The sequence below is a fragment of the Mustela nivalis genome (assembly GCF_964662115.1).
Source record: "Mustela nivalis genome assembly, chromosome: 6".
In the NCBI taxonomy this organism is placed as follows: Eukaryota; Metazoa; Chordata; class Mammalia; order Carnivora; family Mustelidae; genus Mustela; species Mustela nivalis.
The window spans coordinates 109,343,483-109,366,995 of record NC_139025.1 but is presented as its reverse complement, the minus strand read 5'-3'; the positions used below and the strand labels follow the sequence as shown (position 1 = coordinate 109,366,995).

General features: G+C 34.0%; 1 protein-coding gene across 9 annotated transcripts in view; it reads right to left on the bottom strand.

Annotated features, from left to right (window-relative positions):
• The window catches only part of ZNF280D (zinc finger protein 280D), a 138,245-nt gene that overhangs the window by 59,739 nt on the left and 54,993 nt on the right, over positions 1 to 23,513 (bottom strand). For all 9 annotated transcript variants that reach the window (XM_082733790.1, XM_082733789.1, XM_082733788.1 and 6 more), the window contains 7 exons: positions 18,779 to 19,002; positions 15,539 to 15,696; positions 14,473 to 14,573; positions 13,233 to 13,379; positions 6,793 to 6,927; positions 4,676 to 4,983; positions 4,071 to 4,211 (listed from right to left, as the gene is read on the bottom strand). In XM_082733790.1, the coding sequence (XP_082589916.1) occupies positions 4,071 to 4,211; positions 4,676 to 4,983; positions 6,793 to 6,927; positions 13,233 to 13,379; positions 14,473 to 14,573; positions 15,539 to 15,696; positions 18,779 to 19,002 (1,214 nt within the window). The remainder of the gene's footprint in view (positions 1 to 4,070; positions 4,212 to 4,675; positions 4,984 to 6,792; positions 6,928 to 13,232; positions 13,380 to 14,472; positions 14,574 to 15,538; positions 15,697 to 18,778; positions 19,003 to 23,513) is intronic.

The following is a 23,513-nucleotide window of genomic DNA, read 5'->3' as shown; positions in this document are numbered from 1 at the left end:
AAATAATCTCTGTGAGTGGCTACAGTGATCAGACACTCCAAAAAAGTGGGGAGCCTGCTTCCTCCTCTCTCTCTCTCTGCCTGCCTCTCTGCCTACTTGTGATCTCTGTCAAATAAATAAATAAAATATTTTTTAAAAATGAGTTATGCAATAAACTTTATTCTGGGGAAGAGTAGTCAGTTTATGGGGATGGGGCAAAAAAAAGAAAAAAAAAAGACCAGAGGGAAAGAGACCAACTGAGAGTACAGAGATGGAATAGGATAGAGATTAAAGGTACTCATCCTTAAGAGAAAATGAAGCTCCTATACATACAGGACTCAACCTATAATATGAATCCACACTGGGCAGAGATAATCATGGCCATTCAATGGACAATACCTAAGACAGTGAAGGAGGCAAGCGTACCAGCAGATAAAAAGGAAAAGAGACCTACCAAACCCTAAGAATGGCAATGGAAGCTTTCAGTTCCTAAGAGGCTAACAATGAGTAGGAGCTCAGTGTGTGAAGTCAACAAACATCAGGGTTGTGGCTCGCTGGGAATCGGAAAAAGGGTATTGAGGGAGGTGGGCTAATTGGCAATGTTCTGGAATAGAATGGATTTGAAGGTTCTGTAGGACAGGTGGGAAGCCTATGATAAACGGGAGAGGGAAAGGTGAAATGACCCTTGCTTTAATAAAACAGAAAACATTTTCCAATTTGACCCCTACAAATTAAGGGCAGAATTAAAACCCCATGCAGGCAACCATGTATTTGTCACAGAAAGAAGAAACATTCCACACAGCAGTATATTGGGGGAAAGGATACCTGGGGCCTGGTTTAGAAGAATGAAATATAGGTGTAGACCACTGCAATAGTAGTGAAGCAGAGTAGCAAACGGCACAAAGGGGAGTCTCAGAAAACCATAATGCACAGTGACTGATCAAGAGAACTTCATGGGCTTAAGAAACCTGGGATAGTAAACTATTTCCAGGATGTGTTCCACATTCACAGAAATGATGCCCTGAAAGAGTATTTGGGTGGTGGTTGTGTGTTATTCTGGACAGATGATAATGTTTGGCTCATCTGTATTCTTTTTAGAACCTAGTGAGTCAAAAGTAAAAATACATATAAAGTAATTAGAAATACAGAGTTGGATCTCATGAAGACTAAGGATTAAAATCAGAAGACTTAAAGTTGAAAGGTAAACGTGACAGTAGTTGAGTTACCGAAGGGGAAAAAAAAAAAAAAGGAATGTAAAGAAGCAAGATGAGTTAAAGGAAGAAAAGGCAAAGAAACAGAGTAGCCAAAAAGGAAGAAAAAAGATAGTGGTAACAGTTTAATAGAAGCTGAAGAGGAGACTTTCACAATTGAGTGAGGACAACTTCAAATACTCTAAAAAAGTCATGGAGTAGTAAGAGCAAAAATAAAGTGAATAAACACGGTGATAAATAATCCTTAAAGGAGCACTGTTAATTGGTAGATGGGGATGATATTCAAAAGGTAGAGAGAAATGAATCACAAATAAGCTAGTAAACACTTTTACTTATTTATTTATTTTTTTAAAGTAGGCTCCATGCCTAGCATAGAGCCCAATACAGGGCTAAATTCAGGCTGAGGTCCTGAGACTGAGTCCTAAGCTGACCTTAAGAATCAGACACTTAATCAAGTTAGCCACCCAGGTGCCCCATTACAAACACTCATGGTAAACGGAAGACAAAAAATAAGGACAGTAGACAGTAGGGATAAATTTCCCTTGTCTTAAAAAAATTACCTGAAAATGTTTATAAGTAGAAGGAATCTGGGAGAGAGAAGAATTGAAGTTGCAAGTTAAATGAGTAAGACTGTGTAAGAACTAGAGGAGACCACGGACAGGGTTAGCTTTGGAGAAGTGGAACATATTTGATTTCTGAGATCAATGTCTAGAATAAAAGTAACAAGAAAAAACATTTGACGTTTTAAAGATTATTTAAAATGATGACTTCCAACTGAGTACTTCCTAGAAGGCCAGGTTAACAGCTAAGAGACTACAATAAAATCTCCAGAGAACTGTAGAGAAGTTTAAATAAACATTGTAGATAAATACTACATCAAAAACGAATGATGTACTTTATGTTGGCTAACTGACTATAATAAAAATTTTAAAAACCCTAAAAAAAAGCATTAAAAATTAAAAAATAAATAAAGAAGTATTTTAAAATAAAAAGATAAGGCCGAGTCAAAGTTAAAAACTACAAAGTTAGAGGTGACTGAATCAAACACCGGTTGAGTAGTCTAGAACTGAGCATATACTTCAGGAGAGGAAGATGTTCCAGTCTCATGTTGGGTTTTATGCCAAGTGAGCATGACTAAAAATGTAAAGGATCCTAGAACAAAAACAAAGCAGCAACCAAAACAGATGACCCTGAGAGTGAGGTTGACTATAAAGTGAAATAGGTGCTACGGGTCTGGAAAAAGGAGTCAAAGTCCTAAAAACTCAAAAGGAGTTACCCGTACAGGGTAATGGGAATTGAAAAGAAATGAAAGTATGTATGATGAGATTAAAATTGGGACTGTGGTATAAAAAAGGGGGTATAACGATGGGTGTTAAGTAGGGCATGTATTGCATGGAGCACTGGGTGTTACACAGAAACAATGAATCATGGAACAGTACATCAAAAACTAATGATGGGGGCACCTGGGTGGCTCAGTGGGCTAAAGCCTCTGCCTTCAGAAGGCTCAGGTAATGATCCCAGGGTCCTGGGATTGAGCCCCGCATCGGGCTCTCTGCTCAGCGGGGAGCCTGCTTCCCTCTCTCTCTCTGCCTGCCTCTCTGCCTACTTGTGATCTCTGTCTGTCAAAAAAAAAAACAAAAAAAACAAAAACAAAAACAAAAAACTAATGATGGACTACGGTGACTAACATAACACAATAAAAAAAATGTTTTTAAAGGGGGGGCTACAATAACTTAATGGTTGATGTGAAGCACTGGCACTGAAGAAGTCCAAGTACCTGAGGTCAGGCTAATAAGGGGGAAATAACAAATGAGAGAGGTGATAAGCTATCAAGAAAGGTAGACAAATCCTTGAAAACCATAGCTGATAAGACCAGAAAATAACAAAGAGGTCATTTTATGATCTGTAAGAAAATAACTTTTATACTTCAATTTCTAACTTTAAAAAAAAAAAAAGGAACAACCTCACTTTGCATAATCAACGTAACTGCTCTATATCTAAATAATTTTGGGCTATTTTTAAGAAAATAAAAATCCATCGTAAGGGATGCCTCTATTAATGAGATACAAATGAAAGCAACGTGGGCTGTGAAGGCTTTCTCTGCATAAAGCAAATATTAGGTACTCAAATAACCAAAGTTGAATGAATTTAAAAAAAGAATTCCAACAGTGGCCTAATGACTGGAATAGTCTCTCATTCCACTGAAGGACAGATGGTTTGATGGACAGTCAGAAGAGAAAAAAACAGACCTAATAAAGTTCCTAACATCACCAGAAACCCTAAAGTCTCTCAAAGTAACTGCGTTGAAAAAAATAATATTCATGAGATTATATATATTTGTTTGGTAAATATATTTAAAACACTTGATTTTCTAGACTTGAAAATGACCATTTAAAAAATTCTGTAGAAAAAAAATACCCATAGAGAAACCATTTCCCTAACAAACCTATCCTAATTTCTTAGTCTAACTATTCTTACAATTTTAGTTCCAATAATTTTATGAGTTATGATGCTAGAAAAAATAGTACCAGGCATTATTCTAAAAAGTTCACTATAACTAGATATTTAGTTCCTTAAAGAGAAAAACTAACTTCTAAAAGGGTAACTGTTTTGTTTTTTTAAGATTTTATTTATTTATTTGAGAGCGAATGAGTGAGACAGAGCATGAGAGAGGAGAAGGTCAGAGGGAGAAGCAGACTCCCCAAGGAGCAGGAAGCCCGATGTGGGACTCAATCCCGGAAGTCCGGGATCATAACCTGAGCCGAAGGTAGTTGCTCAACCAACTGAGCCATCCAGGCGCCCTAAAAGGATAACTGTTTTAAAACAAACTTTCTGAACTACAATTTTAATTGGTAATTACAGATGTTTAACTCATCTTACCTCATCATATGATTTACATAGGCTTTGCTACAGCTAGTGTTGTATCTGCAAAAACTACAATGGACATACGTAGGAAAATGATTTGCAAAATCTTTTATTTCGGAACAACACTCAATGCACTTGTGAATTCCCCGACGATACCTTATGGAGATATAAAGAAAACGATAAAAATATATTTTAAGACAAAAATAATAAGGAAGGGCCTTATTAATATTCTGTTAATTAAGGACAAGATGTTTAAATAAACATGCTTAAACAGTTATAATTTGAAAATTTGTTATGGAACAACAGCTACAGTAAGTGTAAACAATCTAACGTAAGTCAGTATTTTCCATTGGCATAAAAGGGATTAAATTAAGCAATACAAACATCACAAGATTTAAGCAGAACACATAATAATACCAGTATAATAAATGAATATTATAAAAAAATAATTCAAGTACTGTGCAATAATTGTAAGAAAATACCTTTTTATTATTTGCTTGGCCTTTATGTCATAGTGATAGCATATAAATGTACAAGAGAGTTGTGTAATAGGTAAAATTATAATAAAGTTTTTATACTTAAGATTAAATTAGTGTTATATATGAGGAATAAAAGATTACCTTAAGTTCCTCAATGCTGTATTGACTTTACTTTTTTTATTGCTACTAGCCAATGTACTTTGTTTCTTTTGCATATTAGAGATTTTTGATTTATATTTAGATTTACTTCCATTAGGCTTACTTGCATTAGGTTTACTTGTATTGGATTTAGTTGGATTAGGTTTGCTTGTGTTAGATTTTGTGGGATTTTTAGCAGTTATATTTTTAGTCCTTGGAGGTGAGAGCTGAAGGGTAGAAGTGCTTGCACTAATTGAAGGTGTAGTTGAAGATCCTGACTGAAGCGGTCCAACTGAAGCTCGAATAGTAACCTACAAAAATGGAGATAATGTTTGCTTTAGAAAATTAATCATGGCATTAGTATTGAAATATCACTGTATAACAAAAAGTTAAACATCAAGTACTTGGAAAGGGAAAGTATAAACTATAATTGGATAAGCCTTTCATTTATTCTAAATGTTCATCCCAATTAATGAAATTAAACTTGATATTTATTCACTTGTAATATTATATTTTTTGTATTGATATCAGTCATGTTAACAGTTATTAATATATAATTAGGAGTTAATGCAAATTATATGACTATTAAAAGAGCACATTCCATAGCTATTTTTATGCTCTGATACAACTTAAATAATTCACAGAGATCAAAATTTAAATCTCAGAGCCCAAAAAACAATTCTAGAAAGGCCTGCATTAACCCTCAAAAACTATAAAATGACAAGATCTAGAGTAAACATGACCTCCTCTTTCCAGGGGCTCATTAGGCAGGATTTATGGGAGAGGTTACATCAATCAATTCATTATACTGATAAAGAGTTTACTAATATTTAGAATTTCCTTAAAGAGAACTAATATAAAGTTTATCATTTTGTATCCAGAAATTGTATTTTTTGGTTGGCAATAAAAAACAACTGCCTACCAACATTCTCATTGATCATTAAACTATACCTCTCCCATGTATTTGTCCTATGGAATACATGTGTTTTGGTATCACTCAAAAGCACTGGACTAGGAATCAAAAGACTCGAGTTTAAATCTCATACCATGCCTTCCTAGCCATGTGACCTTGGGTAAGTAACTTTTCTTCTTCTTTATCTATAATATGGGGCAATAACTGTCTTGCTTTCCTCACTGGATTGCTGTATGGATTAAATAATAGAATGTATGAAAAAGCATACCAAAAGCCTTATTCTAAGGTGCTATAAAAACATTTAGTATCATTATTAATATTATTACTACTATTATTAATAAGGGAAAATATGAGAGAGGACTGCACTGCTTACATTAGTGTTCTGCATGTCTAGTCCCAGCATGGAATGAATGGACTGCAGGGAAGGATGCTGGATAGCTTCTCTTGCTCTAGGTCTTCAGAGCATGGCTTTATATTGTTTTAGTTAATTCAAATAACAGACATACCCACATTCAAAGGTAAGTACCCAAAGCCAAATATAAATGTTTTGGGGATTATTTCACTTTGGATTATCCATGCCTCTGTTTCCCTCCACTGGAGCAAATATTCAAGAGCTGACTGTATATAAAGAAGTCAGAGAAAACAGAGGTATATAAGGCAAAAAGGGAAAAGTAAATTACAATCATCAGTATGCAGTCAGACATGTTGTTTGCTCACTTAAAACATAATGCTATCCAGCAGCAGAACTTGCTTCTCTGAGAATAGACTCAGTAATAACTGCAATAAATATTTCAAAACCTATGGCACTCAAGGCACTATACCAGATGCTGAAGACACAAAGATAAAACATGAGTCCCGATCTCAAGCATCTTATAGTTTAGCAGATAAAACCAACATATACACTGCCAACTGGAATAGCTCAAACATAGCCTATATAATATTGACACAACACACTGACCCAGGGAATAGTTAATCTAGTTGCACTTTTTACAAAGGAGTATCACTTTAGCACAGCACACACCACTGACCATAAAACAGTGGTCAGAAGGTTATCTTTTCTAGATACAGAAATAACAAAACCTAAAATTAAAGGCTTACTAAAAATCAGGCATCATTTTTTAAAGTATTGTATTTAATAAATAAAAGAAGGCAGGAGTTAATTTCTATTATCATATAAAATGTTAAAATACAACATATTTAAACTCACTTTTGTTCCAGGAGGCAACCCTTCCAGTTGTTTAGGTTTTATAAATGTTCTATGATGTTGAGTCTTATGATCCATTTTCTCTTTGCATGTCAAAAACTGCAGTCTGCATTTTGTACAACGATGTATTCCTTTTTTCTGTTTAAAAACAGAAAAAGGGAGGAAAAATAATTTCTACAACCACAAATATTGTGTGCTTAAACTGCTCTGATTTCATTTTAATGATACCTAAATAATTTTAAAACTAGTACTTTATATCACCCATATAAATAACAGCAAAATATTGTTTCATTTTTTACATACTCTGCATTAGTATTTGGGTTTCAAAAATGTCTGTTCCTATACGGAAACTGAACATAAAAGTATCTGTAGGTTCTTTTTTTTTTTTTTTTTTAAATTTTATTTTTTCAGTGTTCCAAGATTCATTATATCTGTAGGTTAATGGAAGTTCTCTCAACAGTGGTGTGAAAGCTCATCTAATTGTGATTTTACAGTGCTTAGACACATGGTTAAAAAGAGCTATACTACGTTTTTATCCTGGAAAAAAGTAAATTCTTTTTAATTTTTGCTATTTTAAGTTGGTTGACAAGCTGGTAAAATAAATTCAAATATTTAACCAGACATTTCAAAAAAGGTTGTTATAGAAATGGTTGTATAAAGTAGTGCTTTCTAATGTAACTTTCTGCAATGATGAAAATGTTCTACAGCTACACTGTCCAATATGGTAGCCTCTAGCCACATAGGTTATTGAGCACCTGAAATGTGCTAAGTGCAACACAGGAACGGATTTTTAAATTTTATTTGACTTTAAGTAATTTTAACTTCAACAGCCACATGAACATTGAACAGTGTTGAGATGGAGACATAAATCAGACAACTACTGCTAATCTATTTACTGATTAAGATCCCTTGTGTGAGTCCCTCTTTAAACCCAATCCTGCTATTATTCTATAGCTGGAAAACAAGATTCAAGAAAAATCTAAATCATTCCCCCATTACTAGTCACTGGCACTGCAAACTCCTGACCCAGTTTTCTTTCTACTATATAATAGCATCTACAATCTTATTCATATGCTCTCATTAAGAAATGACATATGTATGTACATATATATATACACACACACACACACACTTAAACAATATATAAATACAAAAGAATGTTTTCTCAAAAGTTACATTATGCCAAATATATCACCATTTCCATTAAAATACCCTCAATCATTTATAAAATTCGAACAAGGTAATATACTGAGAAGTACCTGGCACAGTTACTAGCATACAGCAGGCATTTCATAAATCAAAGCTCTTTACAAAATTCAAAGAAATGTATAAATATAATGGGTTTGTATTACTATTCTAGTTGCATCTTAAGACTATTTTAGAAGTGTGGTGCATTGGATTTATCATAGATACAGGCAATTTTTAAAAATTCACTTATATGTGCTGAGGGAATAGGCAGAAAAAGAGAAAACTCAGCTAAGAAACAGATACTAAGGCAAAGGACAGAAAGAAAGTTCACCAGAATCCAATTCCCAGAAACCTCTTCTCTATCTATAATCACTCCCCAGGTTATCTCATCTAGTTTCATGGCTTTAAATACAATCTATCCATCTGTCTACTTGACATCACTACCTAAGCACTAATTACAGGGACAAAATTGAATTCTGGATTTTCTCCCTATCTTCCTATCCCCCCCCCCCAAATCTGTTTTCTCAGTTTTCCTCCTATGATAGTATATGAAAATTCCATTCTTGCAGCTGCTTCGGACAAACACTTGGTAGCTCACCCCATATTAAAACCTGTCAGCTCTACCTTTGGGAACTTTCATCATCTTTCTACCCCTCATTACCTACTACTGACTGGTCCAAGCCACTCACCTGGACTCCTTTATATTCTTCCTGTCATGTTCTTTCCTCCATGTGGTCTATTCTCCCCATAGGTGCCAATGATCTTAAAACACGGCAGATTGTTCAGACACTTAGATGCTCTGATAGTTTTCTAAAGCCCTGTTCCTGGTTTACAAGGCGCTGCATAAACTGGCCTATGCTTTATCACTACAAGCTTATCTCTTACTAGTTTTCCTCATACTAGTTTACTCTGCTCTAGCCACAGCTGGTCTCTTAGCTGTTCTTTGAGTGCCCCATGTCTATATTTACTTCAATGCCTACAGAATATTTCTCTTCCCAGATTTCCACATGGCTTATTCCTTATTTCCTTCAGAAAGGCTCCTGTTTTACCACACCACATACATAAACAAGCAATCGTTTCTCCACTCCCAACACCTCCCTGGTACTCTCTACCCTCCACATTTTCCTTCCACAGTACTATTACCAGCTAACAAGCATATACATTCAAACGTAAGTCCACATATATTTATCTTCCTCTACTATAATTCAAATTCCAGAAGGCACAAACTTTGTTTTATTTACTGCTAATATAATACCCAAAACAGCCCCTGGCACACAGTAAGGCATGCAATAGATATTTGTTAAATAACTGGACTGTGAGGCAGAAAGCAAGAGACTGATAGAGAAAGTACAAATGAGAAGCAGGTACAATTTAACTAGTTCAAAACGTCTGCCATTCCATTCAATGAACATTTGTCCAGTCATGAGATAGGCTAATTAATCCTCTATTCTCTTAGTTGGACCTAAGTCTTAAACATGTCTCTTGTGTATGAATGCATTTCAAAGCAATAAAAGCAATAAACAGTACATTTAAAAATAACATCATGTTCAGTCAATGAAATAGTGATCTGTTCCAAGGCTAGAGGACTAATGATCTGTTTTGTACTTTTTTGATACATATACCACACTATTTGGGAGACTCGAGGGATTTAAGAGTTAATTCTGACTATACGTAATTTCTGCCCTTAGACCTAAGGTCAATGTGAAATCTGGGTCTCTGGAAAAGCAGTATAAGCCTGGGCTCTGAAGTGCAATTTTAATTCTGCTTTTTATTAGGTAGTAGGACACTGAGCAGGTTGCTTTCTCTAAAACTCTGACTCACCTAAAAGTTAGAAATAATAGTACATATATGGTGATTGTGAAGATGATAACACTTGTGAAGATGATAAATACTTGCCATAAGGTAAGTAACTTCATATGTTAACTGCTTAAAATTCTTACTAAAGATCTAATGAACATATCTTACACATCTGAAATCACTTTTATTCTTTCTTAAAAGTCATACAAAGATTGTTAACTCTAAAATCACCCGAGACTTAATCCAGCTTTTTTTTTTAAAAGATTATTTATTTATTCATTTGACAGAGAGAAATCACAAGTAGGCATAGAGGCAGGCAGAGAGAGAGGAGTAAGCAGGCTCCCCGCCGAGCAGAGAGCCTGACATAGGGCTCGATTCCAGGACCCTGGGATCATGACCGGAACTGAAGGCAGAGGCTTTAACCCACTGAGCTCTTAATACAGCTTTTTAAAAGAAAGTTACAACCAAAGTTTTTGAAGACAATAAAATGAGCCATAGAACCAACAATTCTTATTGTCTAATACCACACTAATGATGTAATCTTAACTATAAGTTTATAGTCCTACTCAGCTATGGTGTTCCAGTCTTCAAAAATAATTACGCAAATTGTAAATATCTTGAAGGATGCTGATGATCCTTATTAATAGATTCCCCTCCCTTTACTCTGTTTACCTTCCTAAATATTCCATATAAAAAAAAGAAAAACTGGCAACAATCGCAAGACAAAACATATAACTCAGTGTATAAAAACCTTATAAATCACATAGCCCACACAGTGGGTCCACACATCTCTCTCATAATTATCATTCTTCCCATTTCTACATCTCACTCTGGAGTTTAAGAAAGCACATGGGGAAAATTATGATAAAAGATCCATAATGAAACAGCACTACCATTTTATATCTCATTCTCCCATTCAAATTTAAGCCCAAAGATGAAATAAAGAGTACCAAGAATAGGGTTTCCAGAACTCTATTCCTCAAAAAATGTTAATACATATTATGCAAATAAAGGGCTCAAGGGCCAAAAAAAATAATGGGAACTAATAAGCACTATACCTGTTGCTTGGAGATTTACAATATTCATTAGCATATTAAAAGCTCTGAGAAGTCCTGTTTTAAAAAACAAACAAGCAAAACTATTTGATATTGTTTAAGTATTTGCCAAATTTCTTTCTTTTCTAGTAACCATTTGGGGGAAAACATCCATTAACACCTGATGGAACACTGTTGGGGAAACCTAGAATAGAAAGATTTTGCCAGAACTTCTCAAAGATGAGTATCATCCCAACATCTCACCACAGCATAGGAGATACTAAATTCACTTGGATAAAGAGGATAAAACTGGATAAAAAAATTCACTTGGATATTCACTTTGATAATATATTTTATAAATATATATATATACGTATACATTTTACACACCCACAATGGAATATTAGTTCTAAAAAAATGAAATCCTGCCATTTGTAGTGACACAGGTACAACTATAGAGTATTATGCTAACTGAAATAAGTCAGAGAAAGACGATTACTATATGATTCACTCATATGTAGAATTTAAGAAACAACAAGCAAACACGGCGGGGGGAGGGGGGGGCAAACCAAGAATCAGACCCCTACCTGTAGAGAACAAACTGATGGTTACAGGAGGGGAGGTGCCCAGGAGGATGGGTTAGATAGTAATGGGAATAAAGGAGGGCACTTGTTGTAATGAACAGTGGGTATCTTAAATAAGTGTTGAATCACAAAATTCTACACTGAAAACTAATATTACACTTTATGTTAACTAACTGGAATTTAAATAAAAATGTAAAAAAATTTCACTTGGAAATTCTACTTTTATGATCTTTCCAAGTTAAAAACCACAACCTGATTTCATGACAATCGAATGATTAGAACTGAAAGCAAAGAGAGCACCAACCAGCATGCCAATTTCATCAATAATAAAAAAGTGCAATGAGCTGGTTAGGGAGGAGGCAAAACTTGATTACATGATCAGATTCAGTAAATCCAGTGACTTCTGATTTTGTCAAAGACACTGTTGTTGAGGGGCACCTGGGTGGCTCAGTTGGTTAAGCGGCTGCCTTCGGCGTAGGTCATGATCCCAGATTCCTGAGATGGAACCCCACATGGGGCTCCTGCTCAGCAGAGAGCCTGCTTCTCCCTCTCCCTCTGCCTACTTGTACTCTTTCTCTCTCTCTCTGAAAAAATAAATAAAATCTTTAAAAAAAAAAAACAAAATACTGTTGTTGCTCTTTCAAGCACACTTAAGAATAGGATCAGGGTTGGGGCGCCTGGGTGGCTCAGTGGGTTAAGGCCTCTGCCTTCAGCTCGGGTCATGATCTCAGGGTCCTGGGATCGAGCCCCGCATCGGGCTCTCTGCTCAGCGGGGAGCCTGCTTCCTTCTCTCTCTCTGCCTGCCTCTCTGCTTGCTTGTGATCTCTCTCTGTCAAATAAATCAATAAAATTTAAAAAAAAAAATAGGATCAGGGTTACATAAAAGTTTTCAGCCCAAACAAAGGATGGTTTAATTGCTCCAGGAAAAGAACAGTAAGCATAACATCAGAATTCAAGAAAAGGGTGTTAAGTGCTAATACTGGTGCAATATAATATAATAATATAATATAATATAATATAAGTGTAAGAATTTATATAGCAAAACTAGCAGAATTCATCCACAAAACAGGTGATGACCTAAATACAGTTCTTTGGCAGAGTTCATATACCAAGCAGTAAGTGTCATTACTGTTCCCTTTATCACTGGCAGCTATAAAAGACCACGTCTGTTCAAAGATAACAACATTTATTCTCACCATAAAGAAAATAAAAAATGGAAATTAGGTTGGAAGAAAAACAAGATTATGAATCCTCAATCTTTTCTTATTAGTTCAAGCTCACCTTTACTCTGATAACTACCTTTAAAATCATTCCCATGCCCACTCTTGGCCTCTGAAATATCAAATTTTATGGGTATTCCACTCATCTGCCCTTTTCCCTTTCAATCCTAGGTTTCCAATTTCTAGCTATCTTTCAGCATTTTCACTTGTGAGTCACAACATCACCAGAAAGGAAGGAAGGAAAAGAAGTGGAAGTTTTTTTTTTTTTTTTTTTTTTTTTAAGATTTTATGTATTTATTTGACAGAGAGAGATCACAAGTAGGCAGAGAGGCAGGCAGAGAGAGAGGAGGAAGCAGGCTCCCTGCTGAGCAGAGAGCCTGATGTGGAGCTCAATCCCAGGCTCCTGAGACCATGACCTGAGCCGAAGGCAGAGGCTTTAACCCACTGAGCCACCCAGGCGCCCCAGAAGTGGAAGTTTTATAAGTAATTCAGCATAAATTCCAAATTAATCATGTCATTTGGAAAATCTTGCTTCCTTTGCAGAACAAACCTAACTAATGTCCTAAGTAATAATCTTTTTGCTAAAACAACACAAACAAATAAGAACTGGTAAATCTCACCTGATGCTTCATATAATGATGCATGTAGGGTGTTGCAATTTTAATAACTTTGAGGCAAAATGGACACAGCAAGTTCTTAGTGTTTTCATGGGATGTTCTAAAATGAGTTTCTACATCAGAAAATAATGATGATCTGTAATTGCAAACCTACAAATAAAGAAAGTTTAGTTTAACTTGAAAATGTATAATGATATGCAATTACAAAGTAATAATGATAAAGTCATTTGTTTAGAAGAACATCAACTATTTCTCATTCAGCTCTGATACCTACATAACCAAGAATCTCATTAATGTAAACACCAAAAGATAATCTTTGAGACAGAAAAGTTATCTGTCAAAGTTTAGGGATACTTCCCAAAATACAACTAGGCTCCCTTCTTTTTATTTACCACCCCCACCTTAACTTGAATTTTCACACTTTAACACCTCTTGTTCTGTAAAGTTTTCTTTCTTTCGTCATAAAACAGCACCTTCCTTTAGATTATAGATGGCCTCCAAGCTATGGCACTGCAATGTATTTTTATCTTCTTTTTCTATTTCTTCTTCAAATTCTGAAAAAATGCTAATCCCAAAGCATTTGGTAGGGTTCTCTATAACGAAATGCATTTCTTACTTCCCTTGTATGCCTACATTCTCCCCTATATGATAAAATAAGTCCCTATGCTTGTCTTACTGCCACAGGGCTTTTCTTTGTCCAATCACAAGTAGGTATAAAATGGCCTATGGGCCAATTTCAACTCTCTGCTGATCCCACAGATAATACATGAGTTATGCCAAAGTTTTTTTTTTTTTTTAATAAATAGTTTACAAGAGGAATTTTAATTTTAGTAACCAAATTTATCTAAATGGTTAGGAAAATAAAAGAATATATTTCATGGCTCTTGAAAATTATGTGAAATTCAGATTCCAGTGTTCATAGATTTTTTTTTTAATTCTTATTGTGTTTTGTTAGACACCATATAGTACATCATTAGTGCAAAGATAGAGTTTAAATAAATAAACACAGAGCTGGATCACATCCGTTTACTTGTTGTCTATGGCAGCCTTTGTGCTACAATGGCAGAGGTGACTGTTGCAACACAGACTATATGACCCTCAAAGCCTGAGGAGCTTTATATCTGGTGCTTTACAGAAAAAATTTGCTGGCCTCTGGGTCCCAGTAGGTTGAAATCTGAAAATCATGACAACAGAAACAAACAAACCAAACAAACACTAAGTAAACAATAAAATATGTGTATACCTGGCAAATATATGGCATTTCCCCAGGCTTATGATTGTCCTTCATATGTTGTAAAAGAATATGCTCTGTTTCAAATGATAATTCACAGATTTTGCAAATGGCTAAAAGTGGGGAGGAGAAAGACATTACACCATTTTAAGATATAGATACAGACATACACACACACACACAAATATCAAATTATGTTATATAACTGAAACTTTATGTCACTTATACCTCAATAAAAAAAAAGGTATCTTCACCAGGCAAACAAAACAAATATATATATATATGTATTCATTTTATATATCTATATCAACAAAAATAACAACAGTATTGGTGGTGATAAACAACAGTTACACAGTTTTTAACTGTATGCCTAACACAGTTCTATAAACTTTACTTACATTAGCTTATTTAATTCCCATAACAGCATTATGAAGCAGATATTTCTATTATCTCCACTATTCAAATATTAAGTAACTTGCCTGAGATCACACAGCTGTATTAATAGGCAGACCTGGGATTTGAACTCAAGCTATCTAGCTCCAAAATATGTGATTTTAACTATGACTGTAGTTACTTTTCTTATTCAAATTTAAAAGAAGGGCATTAATTTCATATTTGAAAACAATGATCTGAAGTTTTTAATTTAGTTCCCCACCTATAATGCACAGGTTATTTACTTTAATGAATTATTTTTTTTTTTTAAAGATTTTATTTATTAATTTGACAGAGAGAAATCACAAGTAGACGGAGAGGCAGCCAGAGAGAGAGAGAGGGAAGCAGGCTCCCCGCCGAGCAGAGAGCCCGATGCGGGACTCGATCCCAGGACCCTGAGATCATGACCTGAGCCGAAGGCAGCGGCTTAACCCACTGAGCCACCCAGGCGCCCCCTTTAATGAATTATTTATAAGAGGAATTTCAATGACTTGTTTTAAAAATTTAGATAAGTTAAGACTTTTCCAATTTTACCCCCCAAAATTCCAGTCTTTTTCTTAGTCTGACATTTCTAACAAGATTCTTTCTCAGAGTTTACATTATCAAAATTGATAATATCCAATACTTAAGTAGAACTGTAACTTACTAGAAAATTCATGGGGTGTATGTGTGCTTTCAATGTGACACTGCAGTTGAAATGGTGTGGGAAACTGACGATAGCAGTGCTGGCAGGTGGTGTGGTTTTCCCAGCTCTCACTGCTCTGCTTCTCAAGTTCCAAATGGTGTTTCATGTGGTTCATAAACCTATAAATGATTGTCAACAGGTGCAAAAGTTCAGATTTAAAAACAAAAATCTAACAAATAAGTATCTGAGTCTAAATCTTAAAACTACAGATATATTATTCAAAATAAAATCCCAAAAGCCTTAAAATCCTCTAGAAAACCATGTGTTTTAAATAATCACTTTCAATTAAGGGGCTAAATAAACATCTTTGCTTTAAAAGAATTCATCAATGTAATTAATCTGAAATATCACTAATTTGTTCAAATTCTTAATCATTTCAGATTATTAAAATTTTTTTAAAGATTAAAAAAGCAGGGTATTTTTCCATACATGAATACTATTTACATTTTTAAATAAAATACTTCAAAGGAAGGAAACCCTACCACCAAAAGCAGCTACAATCATAAGAGAAATCTTTTAGGGCCATGAAGATATACAATAGATTCCAGCTATTTAAAAGACAAATTACTGGTATTTTTACTTGTGTCTTGGTTTCTAAATGCCTGTAATAGCAATTTTAATGCCTACAATTACAAGAACCTTTTGTTTTATTTAATGATACTGGTTTACTGTTAGCACAGACTGTTCATTTTAACTTGCAGACTGTGCCCTTTGTAGGCATTGTCCATTTTTCAGTTTTACATTCTGCTATTTCAGCTTCCTTAAAAGGCTTCTTATGAGCAGGAACTATGACCTTCAACAACAAAGAGTGCAATATAAATGGGAATACCTATTTAAACGAGCTTACTGAAGCTTTCTGCTGAATTTGAAAGTAAAGTTGTAATAATTTTTAGTCTGGGTCAACTATTAACAATTATTCACTTTAGCCCATAAAGGAAAGAATCTTGAAAGTAAGTGATAATGTCATCAATCTGGATAGCAGTCACCATGAAGGCTATAACGTTTATCTATCTTTCACACCTCCACAGTAGTACTTCTCTTGAACAGGTTATGGCACACTGACATATCTTTTTGTCCTTCCTTGGTTTTAACCCCAGCTCTACAAACACTTACAGAAAATCTTAATATTGGCTAAATATTTATATATAGAAAAAAGGTCATGAGCCATTAAACTTTCAGCTCACAACTTTAAGCAATTAAAGTGTATCTATATAAAATAATCTCTTAACTAGCAAGCTTTCTCACAATTATATGAGCCCGCATTGGGAATGTAAGCTACTTAAACCAACAGATGGAAATGAAGGAAACATAAAAGCAAACTTCTTAAAAGGATGTTCACAGAATAAAATCAACCTAACTGTTTTTGGTGATATTCAATGTAGGAGGAAAAAAAAATCATACCACACTATGCTGACAAGGCAGAGAATAAAAATCTATAGCTATTAGTTTTCTACCATTCTCTACAAACACCATTCAATTTGTCTTTCCAATTTTTACTGTTTAACATATAAAACTTCTTTGGTTACAAAGTATTTACCATTTACCATTAATTTACCATTAAGATTATGTTTCCTAAACAATCAGTATTTCAAAAAATGCTCAATTCCAGGATGTTATAAATGCTGTTTGCTTTAAATTTTGAAATATTCTGGTACTGTAAAAATATGTAACTACTCTTCTAAAATAATAACAAAAAAGGAATTTAATTTTCATACGTTTAATATTAAGTGGGCTAGTCTCAAAGGAAAAGCCAAAAGCTATTGCTGAAATAACTTCTGATATATACATATTTAAATATAACAAGGAACTAAGTCAGTGAAACATATTTCTATGCTATCACCATATTTACTAACATGATTTTTCTGGTGTATTTTACTATGAATATGGAAAAAGGTGACAGAGTTCCATTGTTTCAGTGCTATATCACAAAGTACAATATCCCTTCTGTTAAATTATTAACTATTGATGGCTGTTAAAGTTTAAAGGAGATAAAGAAATATGAAGGCTCATATGAAATAACATGTGAAACAATTTGGAAACTATAAAGCACCACCATGAACAAGGCTTTAATAATTGTTATAGGAGTATATCACGATGTATTTCAGGGTTTTTCTATATGCTTCTTTTTGGACCCAATAACTCACAAGAAAATGAAATAAATACTGCATCCAGAAGTACCCTAGAGGTACTTAAGAATGCTATTTACAAAGTTAATAAAGACAAACATATGTATGTTTCCACAAACATACGCACTCAGAATCTAAGGGCAGTATAATGGTGTCTGCAACTTACTTTGAAAGGCACAAGAAAAAACTAGCTTAAAAGAAGAATGAACAGATATATGATAAAGCAAGGATAGTAAAATGGTAATGGCAGAATCAAGGTGATAAGCATACAAGTTATCTGCTGTAAAATTTTTTCAACTTTGCTGCATGTCTGAACATTTTTATTATAAAATGGTATAAAAACAATCTTACCTAATATAAATGTCAAGCTATATAACCACTGAAAAATATCAATCAGTATGTCTTGTTACCTTGTTCTTGTTGCACACTCACTTATAGGATAACAGTTACTAATATGCCATGAAACTCAAAGATCACAAAGTAAAGTTCCTAAAATTTAAAGCATACATGTATAAAATTCAAAATTCCACTGGAAATTAAATTTCTAATTTTTAAAGGGGTTAAATTTTAAAATCAAAGCAGATCTGTTTCTAGAACTGGTACTTCTCTAAAGAAGATCACTTTTCCTGCAAGCGAAATGTTCTAAAAATTATAAATCTGAATTAAAAGACTTGAGCATTAAGTAAGATTAGTATGGAGGAGGTCAAACTGGACATACTCAAGTGGTTCTTCTTGTGAAGAAACATAAAATTCAAACGCAGCTAAAAATGAAATAATCTCATGAAAATTCCTAAAACAGTGGTAATACAGGGAAAAAGTTAATTTCCCCTTATTTGAAATGAAGTTTGTCCTTTCTTAAGTTATCTTAAACAAATACAACTAAGTAAATCCAGGCATCAACTCTAAGTTACAAGAAATAACAAAAGCTTTTCAACAGGACAATCTGCCTTTGTCCTTAGCAGAAAAAATTAAAATTGTTTATCTAGAATGACAGAAAAATATAAGATAAAGATAAAACATTTATATCTATGGCATTCCAATTTTCAAACAGAAATGAAAGTAAGTATTTACATACCTAATATTATTTTTAAGAATTTTCAAGCAACTGAAGCATTTAAAAGTTGTGTGAGTCTTCTGCTCTTCCTGGGCATCTCCTTCATGTTTTCCATAATAAAAGTCATTAACTAACATGATCAATTTTCCTTTCTCTGAATCAACAGTCTTGTTTTTATTTGCTGTACTTGAAAATTCTGTTTTAGCCAGTCCTAAAAAGTTATTTATCATGTCTGGACAACAGTACTGAAAGAGAAAAAAAAGAAGTTTTATTTATCCCTTAAAAAAATTAGATTACCAAAAAACAATTCTGTTTACAACTAAAGTCAGATCATGTAAAACTATGCTTGGTAATATGTCAGGAAAAATATTAATTTAAAAGTATGTGGTATATACTCACACTCTAAATAACAATAAACACCTATTATCTTCCTATTATCTTAAAAATCAAAACTTAAAAAAAAAACAAAATTTTTTAAAAGAATAACCCTAAAACTAGGACTTGGCTATTGATCTAATAGTTATTTTCCTTGCAATTTATCTTTTCAGATATGTATACTGAATAATAAATGTTTAACTAAATTCATATCCATGTCAAGATAGAGCATTGAAAGGAAATGTAGTTTTACATGCCATAATGTATATGTTTAACTATCAAGTGATACATGAAATTTCATATCTAGTTAGAACTAAAAACTGAACACAACTAATTTGCCATTGCCCAGATTGCAAGGTGCTAGAAAATGTGTGAGGAAATAAAGATCTTTAACAATTCTTTAAAACTTAGTTACATCTTGAAAAATTCTACAGTTACACCTTGAAATCTCGATCCTTAAATATTTGAAGGGGAAATTTAATTCCTCATGAATAAAATCAAGATGTTACATAAACTGGTTCTAATGTGGAATACTTTCATACATGAGCTTTTTTTTTAATAAGACATAATTAATTCATTTATTGTACATTATTTTCAGTTGCAGAATTTCTCTAAGGCAGTTTTTCTCAAAAGCCAGTCCAAAGAAGACCTGTATGAGAAAAACCAGAAGTACTTGTCAAAATGCTAATTCCTGGGCCCACTTCACTTCAGACTCATAAACTACAACATTATCTAGATACAGGGCCCAGAAACCTTTATTTTTCAACAAGCCACCCAGGTAATTCTTTTATAACATACACCAGCTGACTTAAACCCTTCCTAAATGTGTTATTTAGTAAATTAATAACAACATTAAAAAGTTTGAAACTCTAACAGAATTCTATTCCTTTTTTTTAAAACCCAATTAGCCAAGATATAGTACCTCAGTACTTTTTGATACAATGTTCAATGACTCATTAGTTGAATATAACACCCAGTGCTCATTATATCACGTGCCCTCTTTAATTTCCATCACCCAGTACCCCATCCCCCCCACCGACCTTCCTTTCCCCAACCTTCAGTTCATTTCCCAGAGTCAAGAGTCTCATACAGTTTGTCTCCCTCAATTTCTAAGATAACATCCACTTCCTCTCCTGCCACACTGAAATGTTAAATCATAGGTAAAATGGTCTGTATCACATGGGAAGCTGGGTCTTTGATCCAAGACAGACCTATTAACATTTCAATTGCATTTATTTTGTTCACTTGTCAATTCTGAAACCTTTAGGGGAAAAAACACCAAGAAAAAAATAGAAAATAGATCTAAAAGGGGAAAAAATACTGAATAAAATGAGCCCACAAATAGTGACATAATCTGCATTTGGGAGTTAAGGTTGCATCTATAAACTAAATAAGGATAAATACATTAGGTTCCTAATACTACATGATCCTCTGAGGCTAACCACTCAATACATACAGTTGAAATGACACCACAACGAAAAGAGGGAAATGAGAAGTTTCTAGATACTTCTTGGGACACATGTAATATTTAAGAGTTCAACTTTAGGAAAGTCCAACTATTTCTAAGGACTATTACAAGGCAAAGTTCCGTCTAGAACATGCTGGTTTTGAATTTAAGGATAAGTGGAGAAAAGGATGGTTCAGAGTAAATCCATCAGCACGATCAGAAAAATAACTCAAAATAAATACATGTGTTACTACAAATGATATATCCTCGTAGTTTCATTTTGATAGGAAAAAATCCCTGATGGTATGTGCAATTTTACCACACAAGTGATCTCAAACAACGAGAAACATTATAATGCACAAAAATGATATAATATAGAACAGTGTCCCTAATTAGAAAATGTGGACAATCATATATATTCAAACATTAAATCTGTTTTTCACACGTTTAGAAGTTATTGAGTCACATTTGAGACTTGATTCTTTTCCGAAATCTACAAAATAACCTAAGTAGTCTATAGTAGAGTGTGCTACAAGGTTATATTTTTCAGAAACATCTAATTTGGATGCATTACATTACCTTAAATGCTCATAAATTATAATATACATAACAGATGATCAATTGCTAGCTGTTTTTTCTTTTTTTTTTTTAATTAAAGAGATGGGAACATATTTTAAAAATAAGCATACAAATCTTAACATGTTTTTTTTTTTTGGACAGTTGACACACAATGCTACATTACTTTTATTCATGGTATCTTTTAAGCAATGTTTTGGATCCCTATAAGAGAGATGAGCAATAAACCACTGAAAACCAAGAATGGACAACCAAGTTCAGAAATTTAGTAATTGAGAGAAAAGCAAAGAACCCCAAAGAAAGTATCTTTTTTTCAGTCTTAAAATGCTTTTGGGTCTAGCCCTTCACTGTAGCCCTGGATTATCCCTTATTTTCCTGGAGACAGAATATTAATACTTTAAAGCCATTTATTGTAATTTGACAAACAGCGGATACCACCTAAATAACATTCTCATCTTCACTCCTCCCAGCAGAGATACCATGTTCTATTGCTTTGTTTGTGCCTAAAATTTAGGTTAGGTTTTCAGAACAAAGAAAGTGAGATGTTATTTTTAAATAGTAAAAAAGAAGTTCCCATATGATCAGCCTACATAAGTCAACATTTTCCCCTTCTCCTGCTGGGACTCATCCAAAGCCACAACAACCAAATTCTAAAAATTTATTTTCATTGAAACTAAGAGCCAGATAAAATCCACAGACTCTACAACATATGACAGCACTACCCAAAGCAGCCAAGCTCAGACAGAAGACATGTAGTTGGAAGCAGATCAGAGAAGTCAAATGGACCCAACAGTAACAGATCTTAGAAAGTCTCAGCAAAAATTTGCATTCTAAAGGTGAAGACACATCCTGAAGTGCAAAGCTACATACTCTGTTTATAAAAACAGGTACAGAAGCTGAGGCAAGAAGGATCCCACAAGTGCCCCAGACTTCATTTCGTACTGAGAAGCAAATTAGGCAATGCTACATATAAAAAGCAGACACACAAGTCACATTTACAGAAAGCCTTCTGCCCAGCAAAAAGGTGTATAAACCAGTTAGTAGGATATAAGATTATCCTGGCAATCCTTCCTAAAATGCGCCTTGTACAAAAGAGTTAGCCCAAGAAAATCCAACTTGCTCTTCACTATGATTGAAACTTACATCTAAACAAAAATAAGATAAGGAGGAAAACGTAAAATTCTGACAAAAACACCATGGAGCAGTTGCAGATGAAAATAGTATCCAAAATTTTTGCTACAAATTTTTAAAAATTTAATGAAGTAACTGTGTCTATTCGGAAAACCACAAAGCAACAAGAGATGGCAAGACAAAAGAGATGTTAAAACGGAGTGGCAAAATTGAGGGAAAAGTAGAGAAATCAGAGAGATAAAGACAGAAAGAACAATGGTGAACAGGCATTGGAAAATAAAATGAAGGACACAAAGACTGACAATGACAAAAGCAAATAAAGAAAATTTAAGTGCTAAAAGGATTAGAAAGAAAATGACAGATATGCCAGACAAAGGACATCAAACGAATGCATACTGGACAACATTCTCCCCTCCCACAAAAAGACAAAACAATAGTATGGGACAGTATTTTAAAATATGAATATGAAACAAGAAACAAACATACACTAAAATAAAGACACAAACATATAAGCAGAAAGAGCATGTTATATATCAGAGAAGACTGACCCAAACCCCAACACCATCTCAGTCATTATAAAATTATCAGTATTCCAAAATAAAGAATCGTATGGACAGCTAGGCAAAAAGATCAAATCACTTATAAAGAGCAAAATTATTCAGGCTTATACCAGATTTCTCAACAGCAATATTCAATATTATAAAACAGAACCACCACAAACAAGATCCTCAAAGTAGGATTCAACTTACTTTACATCCTTTTAATTTTTTAAATTTAAATTCAATTAATTAACATATAACGTGTTACCGGTTTCCAAGGTAGAGGTAACTGATTCATCAATCTTATATAACACCCAGTGCTCATTAGATTACAGGCCCTCCTTAATGTCCAGCATCCAGATATCCCATCACTCCACCCTTCTCCCCTCCAGCAACCCTCAAGTTGTTTCCTATGATCCTAAGAATCTCTTGGAGCACCTAGGTGGCTCAGTCGGGTGAGCCTCTGCCTTCAGCTTAGGTCATGATCTCAGCGTCCTGGGATCAAGTCCCACATCGAGCTCCCTGCTGAGCAGGGAGCCTGCTTCTCTCTCCACCTCTGCCTGCCACTCTGCCTGCTTATGTGCTCACTTTCGTGCTTGCTATCTCTTTCTTTCTCTAATAAATAAATAAATAAATAAATAAAATCTTAAAAAAAAAAAAAAAAAAGAATCTCTTATGATTTGTCTCC